Raw genomic sequence first — 21,835 nt, forward strand, 5'->3', positions numbered from 1 at the left:
TTTAGTCTTAGAGAAATTAACCAGATTCAAACAAAAGTATTCCTAACACTCCATTACTTAAACACTTGGAAAAGCACTTAGTGAACCCATCAGCCAATTTGTCTTCCCAGTCCTGTGGAGGGTCTTGCTGGGGGGAAACTGAAGCCAAAAAGGAGGCGACTCACCACAAATCAAACTCCACAGCCAGCGCAGGGTTAGGATCTGCTCCTTCCTTTACGGCTGTGATGCTAGTCAATTTGGACAATCAGGATTTTCCCTGATTCCTAACATCATGACATCAGTTAAGTCTCTGGCCTGCTGGGGGGCTAGCACACCCCTAGACACCTCCTTCCAGGCACTAGCTAGCCCTGCTTTCCCACTGCCTTTGTTTCAGTCTCTTCAGGGCTGATGTTCTCTTCTACCCAGCACAGCACTGTGCACAACAGGACAACTAATGGAATCACAAGTTTCAATAATTATGTTAGAGGAAATTCCCTTTTCTCAGGATGTGAGGAGGTCCTCCCAGACCTAGCCTGTTTGCTGTATTGCCACCAGAGAAAGGGTGCACAATACCTGGTGAAACACAGACAGATTTTGCTGTCTCATTTGCTTTAATTGAAAATAAGCGGTGCTGCAAGATGTCCTTGTATAGTTAAAAGGACTATGACAAAGTTGAAAATGAATTCCCCTTGCTGCGAAACATCCCAGTCAGCACTTACCAGCTGAAGGGAAAAACAGAGACAGCAAGAACAGCTCAGCCCCACAGGACATTTTTCTGCACTTTCCCTTATTTTCCAGTAGCTTTGCCACGGGGGCATTCCTTTAACCACCACAACACTCGTACAAAACCAGCTGCGGAGTCCTTTCTACCTGTAGCAGAACATTAAGGCCTGACGGCTGGAAGCCAAATTCCCTCAAGCATATGCATATGATGCGTCTTAAATAAGACCACGCAAAAATCATTCTGACCAGAACAGAAGGGACCAGTGAGTTTTCCCCAGGTAACACCAATCCACAGGAGACATGTTACCAAACTAAAGCCTAACTGTCTTAAGCTTTAGGAAATGGGAAATGTAAAACAACTCCATTTGAAGCAAAATGAGCCATTTCAGGTTTCAAAACAGCCCCTTTGTTGAACATAGGCTCTACAGCTGCACACATTACACTAGATTTTTCGCTTCTGTTTGCAACTGAGGAGAAAGAAGGACCCTTAACTCTTGGCTTGATACAGCCCTGGATGTTGTCTGACTTAGAGAGGGGAAGGAGCCTGATGCAGCACCTGGAGTCTCCAAGAGAAAAGAGAGCTGACTCCCAAACAGCATGCAGAAAATCCTTCACAAGCAAGATCCCATTTATCTCCACACAGGGCCAGGGTAAATTCAAAAGGGAGCCGAGAGCTTGCGCTGATGCTTTCTGTGTGGGAAAACAAGGCTCTAGTCCCTTCAGGACTCCAGACAGCGCACATGAAAGGGTGGAGACACCTTTCATGAGGAAAAGGAGGCAGAGAGTAAGGACATGGGAACCAACATCCTGGACCTGACCACAAGAGTCCTGTCACTGATACGAGTTTCTGGCACCCCTCTGGCATTCCGCACACTCCCTCTGCTAGGGCAACCATACATGCAGAGGGGCAATGTTCATCTTTGGTAAAGGCATTACCCCAGATTACTTAACATGTTTTCAGATTTTAGGATTTTGGGGTTCTCCTTAACTCTGCCCACCTGCAGGAACTTTGCAGGCCTGACTGAAAAGCTTCCCTGCTATGCCCTCAGCACCAGCCTGCAGCTTTCACAATGTTCCCCTTGGGGAGCTGGCAGATTTCAACCACTTCCTCATAGCTGTTGCCTCTTTTTCAGCTCTTATTCCTTTGCCCAGTTATTTTACTGGATGTTGGGACTGTGCTGGCACAGCTCTTATCTGAGTACTTTCTATTAATTGGCAATCTTGCATCCACGTTTTTAAAACAAAGAAAAGCATGTGCCTGTTTGTGAACACTGCTGGAATACCAGGTAGGCTCCTCTACATGCACTGCCAAGAGCAGAGTAGCTGCACATGCATGATGCTCCTTTACCATTTACCATTACCTGCAAGATGATCTAATTCCTACTTTATCTTGTGTCCTTATCTATTTACCCAAGAAGTTGCCACCTGCTCCTTTTCTGCACCTGCCTCTTCTTCCCTTGCCCATCCTTGCCTGTAGAGGCAGTTACCTGGGTTCACACACTGCTGTACGCTGCTCAGATACAGCATGAGTGCCTTGGGAAGACACTGCTTAGACTGGACAGGGACCTTCCCTGCTGAGCCCCACCGCTGCTGAGCAGAAACCCTCCAAGCCAAACACTTGCATCCTTCAAAGACAAGAGATGTGACTTCAAATACCAATCTGTCTGTAAGGTAAAGGGCTATACAAGAGGACAAGTGGGCAAAAAGTACTCTGTCTGCCCAGTGCTTGAGTGAGTTTTGAAGAAAATTCTCTATTTTACATGGAGAAACTGAGGCAGAAGAGTAAATGTGAGCCATTCTGTCCCATGGGCCAAGAAGTGAACCTGGACTTGCTAAGTCTCAGCACTACATACATCCTTCAAGCAGGGTGACTGGGGACACAAGCACCCTTGACTTTTCAGTGCACATGCTCAGGATACCCCCTCTTGTCAGTGTTACCATCAGCCACATCTCCCTGGGGCCCAGAAATCTGTTCATAAATCATGTGCTTTAGAAAAGGAAACAAGCTCACAGATGTGCAGGTGCAAAAAGCTGTTTGCTTTTACAAACCAATGCATTTCTGGGCACAGATGGCTGCACGCACAAAGATGACAGGTTCATGATCAAAGGCTGGTTTTGAAGATGTGGCCTATCTGCAATGACATTAAGAAGCTAGAAAGCACACGCCTCTGACCTCAAATGGAAACAAGATCATTAGCTGACAAACACTTCACCAAGAGACCCCTTAGCACTCGGCCAGTTCTAATGATAATTTTCTCATTTAAATGTTATTCTGGTATGTGGAAAGACTGAACACAAGGACAGAGAGAGAATGACCTGATGCAGAACAGCTCTTTGATCACCTGCACCAATAGCTGAAAAGCAGCAAGAATCCAACCTCTTTGTAAGTACTTTGTTTGCTTGGCACCATCAGACAACAGGAAGCAGTGCCTGTGTGGAGAGGCACGTGAGCATACATTGACTCCAGCTCCCCTTCGACCATTTCAAAGGGCTCCCCACTCTCCCTGTAACACCACATGGCAGCACTTCCTGACAGACATCCAGAGGATCCTTCAAGGACCACAGCAACCTGCTGCTGCTCTTGGGAAACCAGCCCAGGGCTGCAGCTTATGACAGTGAAGAGCGAGTTTGCTTAGTTCTTGGTGTGCCCCAGACCTTTGAGCTGAACAATCACAGCTGGAGCTAGCCAGGAAATTTCTGATTAAATGATTTCTTGCTGAAAGAAAAATTGGTGAAACAAAATCTTTTGGCAGAAATGTACCAGTTATGATGAAATGTTTTAGCTGAAAGACCTCTTAATTTGGATTTTCTAGTGATGAAAGCATGATGCTGGGGGAGAAAAACCCCACTGAGGAATATCCAAGTAGCAAGAAAGGAGCTCAGAAGACCCTTAGCATACGAGATACCCTTGTTCAATCCCATCCTCTGCCTACAAGTGTCATCTTTGGCCAGCCCTCACGTACTGCTGACTGACCCAGCAAAGCATGAGAGCAGTCCACACAGAACCTCTGATCACTTCCGAGCCTGTGCCAGGACCTGTCCTGTCAGCTCCTCTGCCAAAGCATGCAGGTACTCTGATCTGAAGAATCTGTATGACTCAAACCCCACCTCCTCACCTGCTAAAATCCAGCAGCCTCCTCCTGTTTGGTAAATGCCATTTTTAAAAGCCAAAGCACCTGCTGATACATGTACCTGCAGAGCTAAACGCAAAAATCCCACAAACCTCATGTAGCACTCATTTAAAAAACACATCCTCTGTGCACAGAGAAGAGCAAACCTGGCAATGCAACTACACATGTGTATTTGACAAGGTAGCAGCCACCGCCAAACCAGCCCTTAGACATGCTTTGCCAAAGCACTGCAGTAGGGCTTTAAGTACAGATAACCAATGTACCATTCAGACCAATTCCTGTTCAGGACTGGATTCCTACACCAGAAAGAACTGTCCTGGACTGCTCTACTTGACAAGGCCCACACAGCCATCAACTTGTCCTGCTGTCTTCCAAGACAATCAAAAGACATACAGAAAAACGCTGGCAAGGCTTACTTGTGCTCGTCCAAAACAGCACGTATAGGTGCACCACTGGCAGACTTAGCCATGGTTTTTATTTCAGAGCACTGCAAGAGGACTAACTTTATCCTGGAGTTTTGTACTCCATACCTACACTGCCAGAGTGACAGAATGGTCTTCAGTGAGAGTAGCTGCATTGTAGAAAACCACAGACTTCCAGTAAACGTGAGAAAAGGATGCAGGGAGTGCCCCCAACTTTTCTGGGCTTCAAATGTCTCAAGGAACAAACTGCTTCGCTACTGGCTGCGCTCTTAAAAGAAGAAACAAAAATCGATACTTGGCAACTTCTTCAACATCCTGCTCCAGCACTGACACTACTTTTAAATGTGAGCAGCAACAGTGCCAATTAAACTGTCTCATCCTCTCATCTGTCAAATAACAATAAAAAAAGTGCTACTTTTACATTTCTAACATGTTCCTGCTTGCTAGCTGTCAGGGTAGCTGCTCTGAGGAACGGGTGGCACACAAGGGGAGAGGATGTGATGAAACACAGCAGGGGCAGTGCAGAGTTACAGGAAATCTTTTACTTGCTATCTCTGGAAACAGATAAACAACTAGAAATACGCAGGAAGAGAGTTCTCTTTGCTGTTATAGACCATCAAAATATACAGCAATGCATTCCCCTATTGCTTTGCCATCAGTGGTCAGGTACAATTGAAAAATCTGGTTGTATTACCACCTCTCAGTACTTTACAAAACACAAACTGGTGCTCAGAAACCATAATTTATATCACTAGATCATCTTTAATAAGCTATCCACCTTCTCACGAGCTGATTATTTATTTTTCCTTATACCTTGATGACAACTTTTTTATTACTGGATTTGCACTCACCTCAGTAACATTCATCACTTTGATTGCTGCTAGCTGCCCAGTCTTCACATGGCGACCCTGTTAAAATAACGAAAGCCTGTAAGTAAAACATGTATGAGAATTATGCATACAGTGACAAATTAAGCATATAACAGCTCGGCTGCAGTACTTGCTTTCAATCACGTCTCAACAACCTTTCAGTGATCCAAAACCACCAAAGTGAAGTTGCGTGATGTGTTATCAGACCTATATCTTTACCATGCTTTAAAGCTATGCTTTGCAGGGTTGAACTTCCCCCTTTGGCACAAAGCAAGCAGCAATGCTAGGAGATCTCTGCTGTCAGAGCACAACATGGCATGAGTTTACGGGTATCCATCCAACTCCAGTTCAACAGATGCTGCCACCTCTCAAACCTCCTCTTCTAGGATATCACAGCCCAGTCCCAGGAAGACCCAACCAGAACAACCTTGTCCTGCAATCCAGGGCCGCTGTGTGCTGGGGAAGCAAGGTGCTGGGTAGCTGGCACTGTCCCTGCCTTCCCATCCTACATGGTGTGGCTCACCTCAGGGTAGACAGAAAGCTGGGTTTCAGTACATCAATCTGGCAGCCTGTCTGTGGCTGCCAAGAACCTCTGAGCTGTACGGACTGTTTTTATAAAAGAGGGGAAATAAAAAATAAATGTAAAGCCTTTTTTAAATGCTTAGTTTTCAAAATTCTCACTGCAGCTGAGTTAACTGTATCTCAGCTACCTCCCAAAAAAGCATGCAGAGGCTTTGTATTTTCAAATGCAATCTTCTGTGGTGGTGGTGGCGAAGAACGCTCACAGGGCTTTGACTCCCTGCGTGCCTACATCCATACACACTTCATTAGTGAAATGCCAACATACCATGGGCATTATTAAGCAACAGATACTAATTTTAGAGTAGGTAAGTGGGTAGTTTTTTTAAAACACAGCTAGGAAAAGGAAGGTAATAGAAAATGAAGCTATTAAAAGAGTAAACTTCATATAGAGATTGTCAAAATGTGATTCACAAGAATTTATGTTAGAAACACAACCAGGAATCTTGCTGTAAATTGCAGGTTCGTGGCTTGCTTAGATCAAGCTGCTCAAGAGATACAGTCTTTTGCCGTGATAACCCCCACTAATCTCATACTGGAGGGTAGTATCAAAAGATTTGTATAAACAGTGTGGTTGGCTACCCATACTAACTCCTCACTTCCATCAAATGCTCAGAAATGGGTTTGAAGCTTTGAGACTGCAGTTTCATTCCTGAAATAGTAGTGCTTGCAAAGCTGTACGTTGAAATAACTGACATCAGTTAAGCAAGCCATAGGAAATCAGGAAATCAAGTATGAAATGCTGAAGTTTGCAGACAACATGATTTGCAGGTGCAATTTACACCTGCAAAATTAAAAGCTGTGTTGATGTCATTTTAAAACCCAGGTTCTATCTGCACAAAACTGCTTACGAGTGTTATTTCTAAGACTAAGCAATTTTGCATCAATGAAAAATGATTCCTCATTCTCAGGCAGTATGTCACAGTCATGTTTTCTTTTACACAAAATTAAATCCTGCTGAGTTTTTGTATCTTTGTAAGTGTCCTCTTTCTGTGGAAACACTCCTGGGATTGCAAAGCTCTTTCTCACAAACTAGAATGATAGGATTCAGACATTGTCAGGAGGAAGACAAATGGCACACACGCTCCCCAGGCCAGTGACACATATGACCGTGGCCAAGTGCAGCTGGGAAGTGATGAGTGCCAGTGCTTGGTCAGCATCCATCCCAGTTGACGTCAATCCCAGTTAGGGAGCTTCCTCTGCACAGCCACGGCTCCTTTGTTGGAGGCCATTGTGTGCAAATGTTTCCAGGCATTGAATGTCTTGGCAATATAGTGAGAGAGGGCCTTCCACAACATAGTCACATTAGACATGCTGGCACCCTGACATACCTCCAGAGCTTGGCTGGAGTCAAGTACACTGACGCTTCCATGTCTCTGGCCACCACACTTAGCAGGCAACCAACCCGTCTAAACGATGAGTCTCTTCTGTGCTGCAGAGTATGTCATCAAGAACCAACACTGATTTTCATAATTGCAGTGAAGCATGGAGATGTGCTTCTTTACTGAAAAACTAAATCCATCAATATGAGGCTACCATTGCATTTGGTATTGAATATTCATCAGAATAAGGACACGACAAAGGCTTGACATTCAGTTTTGACTTCAAAGCATGACACCTGGTCAAACTGTCCCCCTGTATAACAGACATCTGTTATTTTACAGACAAGGTTATTGTCACTGCATGCAAACCTGCTGCTCTCACTCACTTTTACCATTATAAATGAGAATACTAAATCCCCCCAAAAGGGTTTGGAAAACTAGCAAAGAAAAACAGCAAGTCCTTTGGTTTTGTGCAAAGGTGAACATGACCCACAACAAGTGTGTCGTCCCCCCCCCCCCCCATTAACTGAGATTCACAACACAATCCTGCTCCTGCATTCCCGAAAGCTCCCATCTCTGCAACTGTGATGACTGCTGGATAAGAGTAGCTTAGGTTGTGCAGAGAGGGCAGGATCACACTCTGTGCCTTGTCTTAATGCCTCATCATCCTCACACTATGCAGGGCTACTGCTAGCCTGAGGGAAACACACAGGGCTGCAGCCAACCATCGCTGCTCACCTGCAATAAATGCCGACTGGGTAAAGCAGCCTTTACATGGCAGCAAATTCTGTTAGATACATGCACTTCACACCCTTATGTTCTTTCAGACTCCTTATCCTAGAACAAAACAGAGAGCAGCTTAATCCACGACAGAATGTGAACCCTTTTCAAGAGGCAGAAAGAAAAGGAGCAGTAAAAACATTCCTGCTCACTCTCTCAACTCCATTTATTTTCAACAGCTGTTACCAAATCTCTTGAAAAGTCTTCCACATTTCCTGGTTGCATTAAGCTGAAGAACCTCACCTTCACCCACCAGCACAATTTTGTGCAGGGTAATGCAAAGGGCTGTGGATTAACCTCATGGAAAGGTGCAAACATACCTATATATTTACATCTGCCTTTCATCAATTATCTAAAAGGGATGAAGTCATTTAAAAGTGTGTACAAAAGAAAAAGCATCTTGGAGATTGTATCGACACCTGTGTATCTACAGAAAAACATTCTCATCATGACATCCTGATCTTACTACCATCTTGGCAGATTTACTTTTCATTAAAGTTGCGCATTTTCCCAAAGCAAAGGATTCACCGTTATCACATGGAAATATGTGTCAGGAGCCTCTGTACCTGCTAATGTGCGCCACAAGCAATGATGCAGACTTGGACAGCACACACCATCATTTCTGCTTGCCTCTGACATCATCCAAATGACACAAATAAAACTTCTCATTTAAATACTGCCAAAGGAAAAGGTTCAGTCAGCAGAGACAAAATAACTAGGAACATCCTAAATGTTATTCCTTCTCCTCCCCAGAACTTCACTATCTCTTCAGTAACAAGAAAAAAATGGGCTGAAGCAAAGCCCCCCCAACAGCCGACCCAAACACCAGCAGTCCCTGTAAGTAATGGCTGCACACTGGCACCCTACTGAACCTCCCTCCCAAAAAGTGAGTGTGTTACAGCAAGAATCCACACTAAGAGGGGTGAAGCTTTCAGAGGACATGCATGTTCACATAGAGAAGAACCATTAGCCTGTGCTGCTGATCTGAGCAGGGTAATGTGTTCCACATTACACTTGCTTTAATGCACAGTCTGTGACTGTGCTGGCAGTTCAGAACAACAACAAAAAAAAACACACAAACCTTTTCAAACTGCTTTGAGCTCATTTTCCTTGACATCTCTAAAAGCAGCAAACATCCTGAAACCAGCCCTGGGCTTTCTGGTAACACACTGAGACTAGTGCTTAAGTAAGGGAAGGTTTCAAGGGCCCAGCCCTTATGTTTTTCATTTATCAATAAATCTCAGTGGTTAGCCAGAGTTCATAGGAACTCACACATTGCTCCTTCTACTGAAGTCACCAAGCTGAGCATGATTGAATTGTTTTGAAAAAGGTGGCCTTTTGATTTCCCTAGGAGCAACTGTTTCCAAACCAATGAGATCAACAGATTCACTTACTTCCAGTGATAAGACACACAGAAGTTCAACCTTTGTGATTTAATCCAAAACGGAAGGAAGAACAAGGCGCATTGCCCTCCAAGCCCTCTGCGCAATTCACTGTTGCCCATCCTCTCCGGATTCAAAATCGTCTGTTCTGTATTTCCTCAGAAACTGGGCAGAGGGCAGGAATGGACCTTGGGCCCATTTCCCTAAAAAAGTTTTTATCGTTCACCTAAATTCTCAGTTTAAAAGCAGATTTCAACTCTGGAGAATGCGGCCAAAACATCCAACAACCATCTGTGAGTCACCCGTATTCCTACCTAAGAACATAGCATTAAAAGCTACCAAGCTCATACAGAGCCTAGACACAAACAATTCTGAACCTCAATGACTTTCTAAAATTGAAGTTCCTGCCTACAGGATGATGAGGTATCCAAGTTGGAAGGAATTCTCCCATTAGCTTTGAGTCCAGCTAAATTCCTCGTCTCCTCCAGAAAGTATTTCTGCATAAAGATTCTGCTGCAGTTGCCAGTTAGTCACTACAGTAACATCCAGCAAACCTGGGGCCAGCATACAGACCCTTCAACTCTGCATCATGCTCATTGCAGCCACATTTATAGAAGATGCTTAACACCAAAGATCTAGTTCTGATGAGCTGCAACCCTGCATTATCTCTACAAGGAGACTGACATGGAATAGGACAGACCACCCAGTGTAATTTCTATTGGATGCATATTCACCTTGTTAGCTCAATTCGATAGAGGAACTGCTTATCTATGCCCTCTACAAGGGTCAAGATGTATTTTTGTATCTACAGCAAACAAGAGTATCAGCAGTAGCAGTCAAGAGATTAGCTGATAAAGGGGCTTTACATGAGTTAAGTGTATTTACAGAATGATGCATTCACACACAACACCTCTTCCTGGTAGGTGCAAACAAAAACTTGGGGCAGTCCCTGGCTTGGGTCACAATTACAACCAGAGACCCAAGGTCCCAGTGACACATGCCTGAAATTGTAAGGCTGTGGGTCACATGCAGAGAGCTCGGTTTTACAGCTTCCTTCCCAGAACCTGCACAGACCTCTCTTCCTAAGGGTAGCAAACAGCTCCCATCACCTTCTCTCCCCACTTACACTCCGACAGATTTGAAATGCACAACTGCAAGTCCAGACAACACAACCCAGCTGTCCTGTTCCAGTGCTGCACACCATGCCAAGGCAGCCCACGGCATTCCCATCACACACTTCCTTTTTGGCAAGACGCGCTCATTAATGTCCACGTGTTTCTAGGTCTGCCTGATGAAGCTGTCCCCATTTAACCGCAGCAGGAAAAAGTGCACTTGAAGGGCAGGGGCTGCCTGCTGCAGGATAGCGAGGCAGAAAGAAGCTGGTAGCTGTGACTATGCAGAAGTCCGAACTACGTCCATGTCCTGTCTGCAACCACAAGCACAACCTCACTTCTCTCTCCGTTAAAAAGCTGCATTTTTGGTGAGGCTGTGAGGTGCTGATGTGCTGAGATACCTCCCAGATGCCAGAAGCCTTGGACACTGGCCAGTTTGCATCTTTGTGACCACCCGGAGGGCAATTTCACATCAAACACACTCTGCCATCAGGCATACGCATTGTGCAGTGCACTTAGGGTGTGCACAGACACAAATAGCTCACTTCTGCACAAGGCTGTGGGACTCCTGGGTGACCCTTAACAGCACTGCCTGCCTGCATAATCCAGACAACTGGTACATACCACAAACTTAACTCCTGGGACCTTCTCTGGATATTGAAGATTTGTATTTGAAAGCAAGACCTGGCTGTTGGAGGTAGAGGACTTTCTCACCCAGCAGCACTTATTATGGGCTAACTGACGCAGGCTGTGGCCACCTGCCCTTTGGGAGAGAGGCGAAGGCACAGCTGCACGCTCTTGCTGAAAGTGAACTTCAGCAAGCAGGTTTCCTGTTCAAAACCCACTGAGGAACTTTGGGCCCATCTCGCGTACATCTGTGTGACCCTGCGGTTGCTGGTACACTTCCAGCTCAGCCTCCTGTGCCCTCAAGGATGCGACTCCACCCTTTTACCCCTCTCCTCTCCACCCTTTCCATCCTGCTAACACAAGGAAAGCCTTTAAGAAACTATGCATCAAATGAACAATGCTCTGCATAGGCATCCAGGAAACCCTATGTCCTATTCCACATGACCTTAACAAAGTCATGATCTTTCTGTTTCCCTTTCCACCTTTTCTACTTAGACCCAGCTCTTCAGAAGAGGAGAGCAACATTTGCTACCACCAGATCCAGGGTCAGCCTGGGAACACCAGCTCACACCGCAGGCAGGCAAGAGCAGCATCCCATGCAGTTGCAGTGTGCTCCCCAGAGCATGCTGATGGGTTAGCATGGCAGGGAGGAGGACCCCAAGAACATAAAATCTGCAGATAGGCTGCTCTTGCACTGCAGTTAAAGCACAGCCGCTGTTTTACAGCGATGGATGCTCACAACAAGGCATCCTGCTGTCCCCTGGGGTCTCAACTAATATAAACAAGCAGTTGGGGTTAGCACACCTGAGGCTGTATCACTTTGGTGCTGAAAAATGTCATCTGAAAACAGTTTATAGGACAGCTCCACCAGGAAGACTCAGCAACTGGTATGATGTGAGACAACCCACTGTAGTCATGGCTGGAGCTCTTCAGCTAAAAGCACAGCAGTAATGCAAAACTTGAAATAGGATGGGAATAAATTTGAAGGAAGACTTTATTAAGAGCTTGGAAGCTTACAGCTTGTTTTTGTTGGTTAATGGTCTGAAACAGAGCTCGGGGTCAGTCATGCACTGAATACTAGCACTAGATTTCAGAAATGGTCCATTTCATTGTAAACTATGACATGTAATCTACATCAATTCTGATAGTTAGAAAAGGCTCCAAACACAAAACCCCCAACCCACCACAACACACAACAGCCTTGGGCAGATAATAACCAGTTTTAGAAAGTCTTTTTTTTTTTTTGTAAGCATCAGCTAGGTGGGAATGCAGCTATAAATTTGGTTACAGCTTCATCTTTTTAATCATGCAACTCAGGCTGCAGAAAGCTGACTTTGATTTGCATTATAAAGTTTTAGTGGCATTTCTGTCACAACATCTCTGGATGTCTGTTGGATTTTGGGGCTGTAAATCAAAGAATTGTATTCCCCTAGAGCATTTCTTCTCTCCTTTTGATACTGTTGAGATGCCGAGATTTGGAAGCCTGAGCCTTGTTCCAGGTCTCCTCTAGGGTAGCCCTCAGCTCTGTCTCCCAGCTGGAGCACACCCTCCATTCCTTGTGACTATTTTCATGCCAGCAGCACAGGATGCAGGGACTTCTGTAAAACCACAACCCAGCTGCATTGCCTAAGTGCTGACCATGTGGATGCAATACATTGCCCTTTTACCCCCATATTTGGCACCCAACTTCCAGACAGTCTCACCCAAAACCACTTGGGCAGCACAGACAGCTGATGGATTTCCCCTTCCCTCTCCTCCATAAACACCCTTTTTCAACAGCAACTGTATAGCTTTCTCTGCCATTAACTCTGTGCTATCAAGAGGAAGAACACACAGCACTGCAGCATCAGAGTGAGCTCCTGAGATTTTTTCTCCTACATGCTAATTCCCACTCTACAATTGGATATGTTCCAAGAAGTTAGCAAAGATTTATCGCTTCAGTTCAGACCACACTATGAAGTTGAACACTATTCCGCGTGCCCCAGAACTCAGGTTGTAGAACATTAACAGTCAAATCCAACGTGTTTGCACATAGATACATAAAGAACAAAAGTTAATTAATAACAGTGCACTTTATGACAAAGCATGTTGCATTAATGAAGAAATATTGATATATATATATACACTACTTACCAAGAAATAAAAATGATTCAAAAATATTACACTGCATTTCAATTAAAAAAAAAAGAGAGGATAATTTCATAAAGGTTACCAAATTTCTATAGCAAAGATGACTTCAATATGCAATGAAAACAAGTTCCCTTCTTAGCAAGCATCACTGCTCTATTTCTGTGCAGAACAGGTCATTCTACCCTTTCTAGTGCATCTTCCTCTCCCCTCAAAGTGAAAATAATAGTTTTTAAAAGTTCTTTTAAATGGAGTTCTAGACATTTCAGGGGTAAGGAGTTAAAAAAATAAAAATCAAAATCACTGCTTTCTCTCAGGGCCCCAATTTATGTCACATGCTTAAACAAGCAAACAAAAATATCACTGTAACTCGCTACAGAACATAGCTACATTGGCAGCAGTATAGGAGGACTTCCCATATACTAAAATAGCAACAGATTAGCTAAGATAAGAGATTAGAACATATAACTTCGATCAACCACTTAAAATTCTACCCAAGTCCTCACTGCTTGGAAGAGAGAGATGGATGGGGTTTATTTTAATGGTAGCTGATCAAACAATCCTGATCTCTGGAGGAAAAGGACATTTTTTCACCCCTACTTCAAGTGTCAATACCACAGCCCTCAGGAACTGCAAAACCCAAGAGGCACCAGAAGCAGTTTTTCTGTCCAGGTTTTTGGTTTTTTTTTTAATCCTTTCAGTTCCTATTTCCTCCCATTGTGCAAGTGGAAACACAGATTGTTTGCTTTGTCTAATGTTTGTCTGTGTCTGACTGCAGACAGTGGGAAAAGAAAATGAAACAAAGGAACAAGGTCAAGCTTTTTTGCAAACACGTATTTGAGAACCCACATTTTTGCAATACTGATATGTTCAGTTGATCAGATTACCATCCTTATGCAAAACACAAACCACTCAGGGCTACTGTGTACTTGTAGAAGACTGGGCTAGAGACTGATCCTTTGGGACTTTGAAACCTGCTCCCAAAGAGGTCATTAATGTTGCAATTAGCAAGACCAAATAAAGCATTAAGCACATTTGAAAATAGGATGCTCATCACAATACGAAGAAAGGAGTTTTGAAATGGGTGGTGTCTGCAGCGGAACATCCCATGTAATCTTCTGCAGCTCCAGACTCATTTGGAGGAAAGTACTTACTCCTGTGGCTTCTCCATATTCAGCTAACACAGAATAGTCTGGGTTGGAAGAGACCTTCACAGGTCATTTAGTCCAATCCCTCTGCAATGAGCAGGGACAGCTTCATCTAGATCAGACATGCAGACATGATGCTTCAGATTCCCTACTATCCTGCTATTTGAAGTTTCTAAACAATGTGAACAATGTGCAAGAAGGAAGAGTAGGAACACTTCTCCTGGGGCAGGTAAAAAAAAAACAGGGTAGCCCCTTGGTGGGTGACGGTGGGAAATGGAGAGCTGCAGTACACAGCACAGACACAGCTTGGGAAGCTAATGCCACTGACGGCCACCACTGCTGTGCTCGGGGTCAGCACTGAAGGCATAGCTACTCCTGGTGAAGGACCAGACTCTCACCAACTGTGATCTGCCCCAACCTGGCTTGCATCTGGAGATACTTCAGGAAGACAAACACTAAAGCTCTCCTTTGCTCAGAAAGTCCAGGTGCTTGACTTCAGAGGTAACTGCAAGGCCCCTGAATGGGAGCTGCTACCAAGCAAGGAAAGAAATATTTTGCGGCCATAGATGGATCAAGAGAGCAATTCAAACAGCAGCACAGTGAACAGGAGAAGGAGACTGAAAAGGTTATCCCCTTTTCCTTACACTCCATTTACTGGGACATAAAACCTAGTTTGAGCCTAAATTTCAGTATTTGCATAAATAACAATTTCAACAGTCCTGCTATTCATCCTGGCCTTTGGCATGTCATGCCTCTTAACGTCTGTTGAAACACTCTGTTGGGTTTCCACCCTCAGACACCCCATCACAGCCTGCTACCCCTGCCAAGGCTGCAGACGCTTCACTGACACAGGCGGCTTTCTTCATCCAGCCATGTTCTGCCTTGGGGAAACCTGAGCTGGTGGCAGCCAGCAGCAGGGAGCCCGGCTGCCCAGTGCAGGGCAGCAGGGATGCACAGCAGCAGGGATGCGGCTGTTTGAGCCCTGTGGCTCCTCTTGCTGAGGGCACGAGGTTTGCAACAGCCCACTGGCACGGAGCCAGTCCCGCTCAGCACTTGGGGAGCCCAGCAGTGATTTATGACAGCAAAGGTCTGCCATGCCAAAAGTCTGTTCATCCAGGAAAACAAACAGTTTAGGAAAAAAGCCTCAGCCCTGGAAGGCTCTCACCCTGCAGACCTGGGTCCGTCAAGAAGCTAAGCCTAAGGAAAAGTACAAATCCTTTCACCCCAGTGAATTTTCACTGCCTGACTTGTGCATCCATTTACAGGAACACAGGGAAAACCTATCCGCAGCACATCTCTGCTGGATGAAGTCACGGGCAGTTAAATGTGTCCCACCAGCCCCATCTTGCTGAAAGGAAGTGAGGGTTGGACTGTAGGAGGTCAGCTGATGGGTGGCCAGGCTTAGGGAGCAGGAATCCCTCAAAGTAAGGATTTTTGGCTCACCATCACTACAAAGCTCTGGAGGTCAGCAATTACATGTTATGAGAGTCATGTTTTAAGTAATGCAACCTTCCAGGACACATGCTAATAATGAAAGGCTGTATTAGCTTTCTATCCCACAAAAACATAACTTCGAATGCCCTTAGCAATTATATTACTGAATTTTAAAAACCCTTCAGCATTCTTGTGGACAATAAGTGTAACATTTAGATTTTCTCTGATGCGTAATGCAGAACATGGACAAGGTTCTGCACGGGTTAAAACTGCTGCTGGCTTTTTGTTGTTTTAGTTTTTTTTAAAGGCAGGCAGGGTACACAGCTCAGACTGCAAGTTCCAGCCTAGATCATGAGAGCTACAACAACCTTAGAGGTGATTTAGTTTTTCATTCCAGTTCTGCTGGTGTTTTTCTCACACAGACTGCAATATCATGTGGGTACACATCTCTCTGAGGGTGGACTGTATGAGACAGTACACAGGGCACTCCACAGGACAGCCTGTAACAACTGGCATTAACTGGGTTTCTCTTTGGGTCTCTCAACCTTTCCTTCAGTACTTCAAGGCAAATATCTTCCCTACAACTCTCTTCACCCCAGGTGAATCGTGAAGTCAAAACCCCACAGAGTGCCACTGCCGAGTTCAGAAGATCTGAGGTTTGCCCAGGGAAAGGTCATATTGTTCACTCACATACAGAAGTCCTCATAGAACATTTAACTGAGGAAAAAAAGAGCATCTGCTCTCAGTGCCTTTTCATTTGGCTCTATTTGACACATCATCTCCAAAAATTAAAAGGGAGTTAATGGACACAATTAGGCTGTGAGAAAATACGTCAGTCTCCAGACTTCTGAATGAGCTCTGTAAGAGATGAACTCCATGGCACTGATCTCGCAGCAGCAGTCAATTACAATTTCCTTCCAAAATTCTATTGGCTAGCTGGTCCACAAAGCTCAAGAGACAATTACTTAAGCATTTGGAAAGGCTTTCAGTATTAAGCTGGTCTCCAAATAAAACCAGACTCCCCTTCTAATTATTCTTAAAAGTATACCTCACTTTTCTAATTGAGTTAAGAAGGATTCAGTGCTTCCAAATTCACTTTCTTGAAGAAAAAAAAAAATAAAAAATCTGAATTTGAGAAGAGCCTTGGTGTTATTTTTCCCTAAACTGATCTAATCAGCTTCATACAGCAGAAGCCTGGCTGGCAAAGCTTCTCCTCTTGAGCAAAGCATAGGTCAGATGTGCAGTAATAGTTCCTGAACAGCCACAAGCTGTTACGGTTCAGCACTTTATCTTCCAATTTGCTGTATTACTTGTAGGGATTGAAGTCAATCACAGCAGAGAGAGAAATGAACAGTGAAGTCTTGAGAGGAAAAACTAAAGCAACAAACAAAACAAAACAGAACAAGCCCTGCAGAACAATTTAAAGAAAATAGCTAAAACACATCAGAGCTGAAGAACTGCAGAGCCTGAAGCAGCGCAGACTGGCATAATTAACAGCACGTATGAAGAAATGCAGCAGCAAACCACTGGAAGAACTGGTCACAAAAGGTACCAAGAGTTTCCTATAATTAACCACTGAACAGCTTTACCAGATTTTGAAACTCTCACCTCCTTGCCTTCCCCTGCTTAAACAACCCAAGTTCATTTTGTACAGCGTAAGATGAAGCAGTGCACTACAGAGGGAACCAGGCATTTGGGTAAAACAAACATAGAGCCTCAGCACAGGCTGGGGACCCCGTGCCCTCCTCTGATGCACTGCTGGCCACACTTCCCAGTGCCTCCCTGTAGGACTTCCCACCAACAGCTACTGATAGTTTCCTGTAATGCTTGAGTTATTACATGAAGCTCTGGCTCCACTGAAGTCCACAGGAATTTCTGCTGTTGAATTTACTGGATCAGAATTTGTCCCATAAAAGCTCAAGTTTATCAAACAAAACAAATCCTACTTTGCACCAAGTTTTCCACTGAAAAACATGCATATTCTTTGCTTTCTCTGTTGGAGAAGGTGTGCTCACACTGATCCCATCACAGGTTTGACTCAGAGTGTGACAGAAGAAATTAGTCTACACCTTTACTGCAGAGTGTCCACTTGTGTAAAAGTATCTGACAAGCAACTACACTACTACTACTATCCAACATTCACTGCCTGGTGGAATTAATTGCTTGGTAAAGCTACAAATGAAGGCCAGATGGAAACAGAGAACACTTGCTATTCTGACTGATTACACATACATTTACGTTCAGAGGCATATAGATTTGACTGGATTTCTCTCACTGACAGTTTGTCAGTTGGTGTTGTACATGAAGCTTTCCCAGGCAGCAATGGCACTTCTGTAAACTTGTACAGCACCAAATACAGTGGGGCCCAAGGCACTATGGACAAAGTACACGCAGATGCACACATATATACATATTCAAAACTGAGATGGAAATCCACTGGCCCAGTCCATGAAAACTCAGGCATCAATGAAGCTTCACTGGAGCCCTTCTTGTGATTCAGTCTGAAACCCAGTTCTCATTTTCCAAACCCTGAACCTTGTTCACCTTGTAATACTAACAGTGTCCAACCAGCTGCATCACATCACAAATCAGCTGTCAAGAAAAATCAAACCAAAACAGCTAAAAAACCTAAACATTCCACAAGGCATCCAGCTAATGCCAGCAGCTTGCTGGAGAAATGTGGAGTAGCAAGCGTTTGAAATCTGGTTTACATGTATGATGTAAGCTCTAAAAACTAGCATCTCTGCCTTAACATCTTCTTCTAATTATACTCACTTCAAAATTGACTCTAAAAGTTTAACCATCCCCAAGTTTCAAAATAACTTCGCTTTGCAGCTTCTTTGCATCTTCCATCATTCACAACCAGATGCCAAAGCACACCACCAACAGCTCATTGCTCCTTAGGATAAATCTGGCAATTACACACCACAGACAAATTTTGCAGGGTCAGCTGAAACTCTACAGCATGTATTTAAATAACAGAACTTTAAATAATAAGGTCTCTATTTACAACAAAAGTGCATTAACAAAATAATTATAACCAAAGAGCATACGAAAACACCCTACCAGAAAACCTACCTCCCAAGTGCTTTGTATTGCCTTCCTGTTTCTGAACCTTTAGGTACAGGGAGGGACATGGTATTAGGGAGTGCAAGCTTGCCTCTGCTATCAAAGACAGAAGCTTAGTCATGTTTCTTAAGAAAACAAGAGTATGTGATTGCGCTGCCCTTGCATCTGACCATGTTCTAACCTTTCAGCCCATTTTAACCAAAACAGAGAGAAAGAAGTCTCAAAGGTGTTTTAATTCCTGTGTGCTTTGTGAAAATTGGAGATGGAGACAAATGCCATTGCTCCAGAGTGGGCTCAGTGGTTTCCTGCCTGACACTGCCTGCCAGCTGGCCAGCCCTGGAGCACGTAGCAATCTGCAGCCAGCAGCAGCACAGGCTGCTTCCTGCCCAAGGGGCTTATATCTGCACAGGGAGCAGTCGCTCAAGTGTCAGATCTGGGGTGGCAAAGAAGCAAGTGGGGGCTACAGGTGTATGTGCTAGCAGAGATCTTAAAGGACTCCACAAAGTAATTGGGACTGCCGAGTTCAGAGCTGGGGGACAAGGTAAGAAAGGACAAATTAGCAAGCAATTGTATTTTGGTAGTTTTACTGTTTAGTCTTCCCTCAAAAGCCAGAGAGATTAAACAACTTCAGAATTCACCTTGATATGTAAACCCATCTCTCAAGTGTTTGTAGGCTACTCCCTCGAGTCCTGGCATTAACACCGCAAAAGTGTTTCCACATTTGCAATGCTGAGGCTTACAGAAAATGTGTATTTTTGACACGCTTGCACAAGAAAATAACTATAACAAGAAGGGGTTCTGAAATTAGTTACTAAGGCACCTTTAGCAATTGGCTCCCCAGCACTGATCGCTATTTGCCATTTACTCTGCAACCAAACAAGTGCCAGGTGAGCAGAAAGCATTTTCTAGTCACTCTGAATGGGTAAAACAAATGACATCATGTACAAAGGACTAGAAAAAATGAGGTTCTAAACAGCAATTTTTAAAGACCTGCATTGCACACATGGTTTGGCCAGCTTTAATTAGAAATGTATTTCCAGCTCAATTATGTTAAGTGTGGACATGCTCACTGGCCTGCACTGGGCTTGTTTGCTGTTTTCTGTTCACTGATCCAGCCACACTGGGCATCATTTCCTCAAGTGCTGATCTTTCACATAACTCCATTTCTGTCCATGCAGTTTCACAATGCTCAGACTGAAGAGGGAGATTAATGCTAAGTTGTTTGGAAATTTCCATTTATTTCTGTTACCAGCTTTTTCTTCTTTTTAAAATAACTGAGTTTAGGAAAGTCAGCAATCAACGCCTATTAAAAAGCTGACTGGTGTAAGCCTGATATTCACATCTCATGATCCAGTGAGAACACAGGTTTTATCACTAACTGGGACAGCAAATGGTGGCCACAGGCAGGGTGGGCCCAGGTAGTGGTTTTGCCCTTGCAGCAGTCGTACGTGAGAACATGTTTCTGTGGCCAGGCAACAACCTTCTACCTGCTAAAGCTTCCTTTGGTTTTTGACAAGAAAAAAGAAAGTCAAGAATAACAACGTAAGAGACTGCTTTCTGCCAAACCTCAAGAGTGCTGCTGTTCTGCTTCATCACTATGCTTCATCACTAGCTCCAGGCAACCACCCCATGATGTAACGACACCAGCATCCACATAACCCAGTCCAGAGCACGTGGGTTAGAAACGCTAAACCTCAGAAGTGCACGCACAGAAATGAGCGGCCATGCTGATGGCAAACGTGGACATGGCAAATGGGGGGGGGGGGGGGTAATAAAAACAATAATTATAATTATAATAATTAAAAAAAGAAAAGATGTAAAGCCCTCTGCATCATCTCCTGTATTTCAAACACTGCTTGCTAATAAAGGTTCTTTCAGGCATTTCTGATGCACGAACATGAATGTCCTCCTCAGCAGCCAGGGCACGAGCCAGACATGGCTCATCAGATCACAACCAACCCCTGGAAACACACCTAGAGAAGCACACAGTCAGCAGCCTGCCCCGCGGTGGGGAAATGAAGAGTCAGCAGCTTCCCTGTTTCCCTTTCTGATCATGCTCCTGTTTTATAAGGAGAACCCTGGAAATGAAAATGCATCATACAGTCTCTGGGGACTTCACACAATGACTATTGACCATGAACAGGTTTAGATAACTAGGCACTGTATGATGACATTCATGTGACCTGTTTAGCAGTAAAGGAAGCCAGAAGGGAAGGACAATCCACTGCTGGCATATGCTCCCATAATCGGAGGGAACAACTGTTCTGGAAGTTCAAGCAGCATTCACACACAACAGGATTCAACCAGCCAGGCTCTCCATTAATAATCACAGTTTAAATAGCACACCGCCCTCTCCATCCCGGACTCCACTGACACCTACAAGCCCCATCCAGCCCTGGTCCAGCTCCCACGAGAAGGCTCTGCACTGCCTCTGTGGCAAAGGTGGGAGTGCCTGGAGCCCTGCAGTCAAGCCTGCCAGAGTGGGAATACAAGGCATCTCTGCAGTACAAAGATTTACCCTATTTTAATATTAATAACATCAAAAGGCAGAGGTCTGCCACAACTCTGTAATGCAAACAATGCAGGACAGAGCAACCCCAAGAACTCAGAAAGCTAAGCTGTCTTTAGTCTACTTATTATGACATCCAAAACTCATCTGCAAGGCAGGACAAGCGCCATGCAGCCTCCAAGCATCATCCGGGGCTGATTAAGGTCATTTTCTTTTGTTCCTGGTCATAGAACTGTGAATTTGGCAGAAGCGAGAAGCAAAATGACATTACACAACCTAACCAGGCATTTCTTGTAACCATCTGAACAGCCCTGTGAATGCACTAGGTGCTTTGCAAACATATGCAGAAACCTAAAGCACGCATGGCTATACCTGCCAATTCGTGGGCCAACATGAAAACACAGGTCCAACACACAAGCTAGGGATACAGACCACGCAAAGTCTTTCACCAAATCGGTACCTGGAAACTAATACGATGCAAAGGAAGGAAGAGAGGAAAGGGTGAATCCTAAATCCTCTCTAACTTTATTCTCCAGCCTATAGAATCAGGGACCTGAGTTTCCAGGCTTTGTTTTGTGTCTTCCTCTATTCAAAACAGTTCTGACTTAAATCTTTCAAGTGT

General features: G+C 44.4%; 1 protein-coding gene across 6 annotated transcripts in view; it reads right to left on the minus strand.

The window, feature by feature from the left end:
• The window catches only part of NRK (Nik related kinase), a 98,816-nt gene that overhangs the window by 61,200 nt on the left and 15,781 nt on the right, over positions 1–21,835 (minus strand). For all 6 annotated transcript variants that reach the window (XM_062613295.1, XM_062613293.1, XM_062613292.1 and 3 more), the window contains exon 3: positions 5,107–5,163. In XM_062613295.1, the coding sequence (XP_062469279.1) occupies positions 5,107–5,163 (57 nt within the window). The remainder of the gene's footprint in view (positions 1–5,106; positions 5,164–21,835) is intronic.

Source organism: Pezoporus occidentalis, unplaced genomic scaffold, assembly GCF_034315485.1.
Source record: "Pezoporus occidentalis ecotype Australia unplaced genomic scaffold, CSIRO_AGI_Poc_V1 ctg165, whole genome shotgun sequence".
Classification (NCBI taxonomy): domain Eukaryota; kingdom Metazoa; phylum Chordata; class Aves; order Psittaciformes; family Psittacidae; genus Pezoporus; species Pezoporus occidentalis.